The following is a 3,872-nucleotide window of genomic DNA, read 5'->3' on the forward strand; positions in this document are numbered from 1 at the left end:
CGGCTCCTGGCAAGTAGGCAACTACTCGAGCAGCTTGAGATCAGTATCAGGGCGGGGCGCCGTGGTGAGCCACGGTAGGAAAGTCTACCCGCACGCCTGCTTGGGGTACAGTATATAAAATAAAGGAAGGGGTCGATGGACCACCCTGTATTAATTTATAGTTTTTAGCAGATGATACATTTAAAACAATTTAACCTATACTAACACTTAAATGTGTCAGAATGCTTGTACTCTCGTATTTCGTGTATGGGGAGGCATAGGGCAAAAATAAAAGTGGGGCCCGGGTCGTCGGGTCGTGCCCCACCTAGTGGTGCCACTCTTGTAGCACCAGCCCACTAACCCGACTATACTCAACAATGCTGTGCCTTCCCCCGCTCTGCTCTCCCCCCTCATGTACCGGGTGTCCAGGCTAAAACATGTTAGCAGTACGTTGGGTTGCCTATGCACTGGCTGCAGCTGCAGGGGTAGGGGCTGCAGGCGCGGGCGGGTGGCGGAGAGGAGTGGGGGGGGGGGGCTGCCACCTCCCCGCCACCCCGCGCCTCTAGCCCCTGCAGCCAATACATAGGCGACCCAACGTACTGGTATGTCTTAGCTTGGACACCCGGTACCACGTTAGGTCACCAGATTGCAAGCCAAACATTAACAGAGAGAATGAGAACACAGTTAAAGATGAAAGTATCATCAGCTGTCAATCGTCGATTCTTGATTGAAATTTTAGTTGTTTTTTTTTGCATGAAAGTATACATATTTATGTCTAAAGTGGTAAATCATTGAGCACGCATGAATCACTTCATACGATATGTACTTTCCCTGGCTGCATCCTTGGTATGTCGCAAATGTGGTGGGGCCATATCTTTGGTCACGTTTGTGGTGTGACCTTCTGTGTGTTCTGCCCACACCTTTTGAGATGATGTTGCATCAATTGGTGTGACCTAAACTCATGTCACATTACAAGGACAATAACAAGGATCTGGAGCCATATAATACGAAAGGATTTTTTTTCGCAAATGTGCCAGTTGCACACTTTATTTCATCCATACATCTTTACTTTAATTTTTCTCAAAACTACCTTGGACCTCGACCTGGATACCACGACAGGCCGGGACGCAACGTACATACGCGAGGGTTCACGTGAAACTCGACTGTGGCCGCTACAAATACATAGTTTTTTTCATGCGCTGCCTTCAATTCTCGTGATTCGCATACCAAACACGCGAGAAACTCGACTACACGTGAGGACAGGCGGGGACTGGGGGCAGGAGCGGGGGAGTCGCACAACGAGACCACAGACTGCAGCATAGTGCGGCATCACGGAATCTCAAGAAATACCCATAACTCGTTCAACAAACGATGCGCAGCACTGCCGGGTGCAGGGAAAGTCTATAATAAGCACACGAGGCGAAATCCGATTTACAACAAGCAGAGGCAGCAAGTTGCGGTATAATTGCTCAGTGCAAACACATGGTCAGCTGACGTGCACGGCGGCCACGCATGTGCTCGGCCCCACACGTGCCCGGCGGCACGACGGCGCCCCCCTCCCGCGACACACCGACACACCGCCCGGTCCCCGCGAGGCCCCCGGAGCCCGGCGCGCACCTCGCCTCCACCTCGGCCCGCCGCAGTCTGCGCCCAGACCTTGCCCAGTCCAGATCAGGAATCCTGCTGCCGCTGCCCGCGACCTCCGGCCGCCGCGCCCCTCCCCGCCCCGCGCCCAGAGGTTGTCCGCCCGGAAGGAACAGGAGCAGCGGCCGCGCGCGTGCAGCGTCCTTCCTGCCGTCCCCGCCCTCCCCGTCCTCGCCGTCACCACCATGAAGGCGGCGACGGTGGCCGGCGTGCTGCTCGCCCTGCTGTGCGGCGCGGCCTGCAGCCCCATCCTCGGCGTGCCCGCGTACTCCGTGATGACGGCGGAGGACGACGACAGCGCCGGCGCCGACGGCGCAGACACCGACTTCTCGCACCTCGTCGTCACCACGGGTATGTACGACGCCAACGTCGTCGGGTCGTTGAGACACCCGCGGTCACCCCCTGTCAGAAAGGACCGAGGAAGTCGGCGTCAGCGGTGAGACCGAGGGGTCGTTGCTCGGAGCGGGCGGGAGCGGCGGATTCGCCCCCAGTTAACCTTGAGCGTCCCAGACTCACTGCCGAGGACTCAGCAGGAAGTGCGGCGCGCCGCCGCACAAGCAGTGAGTGCAAGAGAGACGGCGATGGGGTCATACGGCCGAACGCGGGGTTCGAGGTAGTGCGATGGAGAGAGAAAGGGGAGGCCCCCCTCCTGCCCACCCACCCCCTGCCCAATCTCACTGCACTGCGGAGTGTTCCTTGACCCTTAGCTTGGGAAAAAATAAATTCGATGGGTAGGCTACAGAGTTGGATGCGGGGCGCCGCGCCCACACCCAGAAAAATTGTTTATTGTTTCAAGAGCATGCTGCTCATCCAATATTAAATTCACTCTTGAAACAAGTCAGTCTTGTCTTTGGAATAAGATTTTTCTCTCATTTGAAAGATAATATGATCTTGTTTCAAGAGTAAAATTTATCTTGGAGCCGCATTTACCTGAAACAAGGAGAGATGTGCTTGAAACAAGAAACAGTTTTTCTGGCTGCAGCTGACTTAAAGTCCCCAACTTACTGGAAACATTCTGGTTTTCCATGCCACACTGCACTAACTATATCGCATTTCTTCGTTAGCAGTCCCGTATAGATGAGCCATGGCTTTACACACGGTGCAGTTTACTCTAAAACCCCCTATAGATATGAATGCTCATAAAAACAGCAATCATTGATGCTCACGGTTGGGTTTTTGGCTTATATTTCCAATCCGGCGTATGAATTTGAGAAGTACTTGTCTTCCTTCACCTATCTGCCACAGCCGCCCCAGCCCGGTACCTGGCCGCACCAGGGATCATCCAGCCTCTGCCAGCTCTGATAGCGCCTGCTGGGTAGGCAACATCCTGTCTGCTGTGCACGCGTGTACTGCGGGGTGGCCTACCCCGAGCCTCGCAGGCGCTGAGCTCACCCGTTATAATATTTGCCAGTTGGTGGCGGCCCGCTACCAACTACCACCAGGGCCAGGACCAGAGCAAAGCGGACTTTCCAGAAAGTACGTCCGTTTTTCTGGGGTTCATTCGGCAAATATTAGAAAGGATGAGCTCAGCGCCTGCGAGGATCGGGGTAGGCCACCCCGCAGTACACGCGTGCACAGCAGACAGGATGTTGCCTACCCAGCAGGCGCTATCAGAGCTGGCAGAGGCTGGATGATCCCTGGCGCGGCCCACTGTGCGGCGTGGCCCTGCCGCCAGCGCCTCGTTGTCCCTGACGATGAAAATAGAGACGGGACCGAAAGCGGGCGTCCTCCTCCGGGCCGGGATCGAAACAGAGGGAACAGAAAATCAGCCACTAAGCGGAACAGCTCCCACAGCCGTACGAAAGAGCTCGTAACCGTTCAAAGAGACTTCCAACTTTCAGAGCCCAGTGGGCTGGCCAAACTACAGAACCGATAAAAAACACATAAATATGCGAGTCATCATAAACTGCCTGAGCTGCGGCAAGTCGTCAATCGTTCTGTATTTTGTTCCGTCTCGTCGCACGTTGCCGGGCCGGGCAGGCGGGGCAGGCAAACCACAAGCCGTTTAACTCGTTGGTCTTTACCCGCACTTACACGCGTGCGCTGCGCATCATCTCTTCTCCCGATTCTCGGTTATTATCGCGGCCGAATCTCTCTGTTTATTCCGCGACTCGCGCGGCCTCTTCCCTCCCCCCGCGGCTGCGTGCGTGTTTGTGCCGCGCGGCTGTTTGGGGCCCAACCGCAGCGCAGCGTGCGGGGATCGTCCACTGTCATTACCGCGGAGGGGCGGGGCGGGGCAGCAGTTCGGC

General features: G+C 55.9%; 1 protein-coding gene across 1 annotated transcript in view; it reads left to right on the plus strand.

Moving 5' to 3' along the window:
- Positions 1 to 1,589: 1,589 nt before the first annotated feature.
- Positions 1,590 to 3,872, plus strand: part of LOC113208881 (uncharacterized) — a 12,415-nt gene continuing 10,132 nt past the window's right edge. Inside the window, exon 1 of the mRNA XM_026426118.2 lies at positions 1,590 to 1,974. Within this exon, the coding sequence (XP_026281903.1) occupies positions 1,809 to 1,974 (166 nt within the window). The 5' untranslated portion in view covers positions 1,590 to 1,808. The remainder of the gene's footprint in view (positions 1,975 to 3,872) is intronic.

The sequence above is a fragment of the Frankliniella occidentalis genome, unplaced genomic scaffold, assembly GCF_000697945.3.
Source record: "Frankliniella occidentalis isolate FOCC.00 unplaced genomic scaffold, Focc_3.1 Scaffold81, whole genome shotgun sequence".
Taxonomy (NCBI): Eukaryota; Metazoa; Arthropoda; class Insecta; order Thysanoptera; family Thripidae; genus Frankliniella; species Frankliniella occidentalis.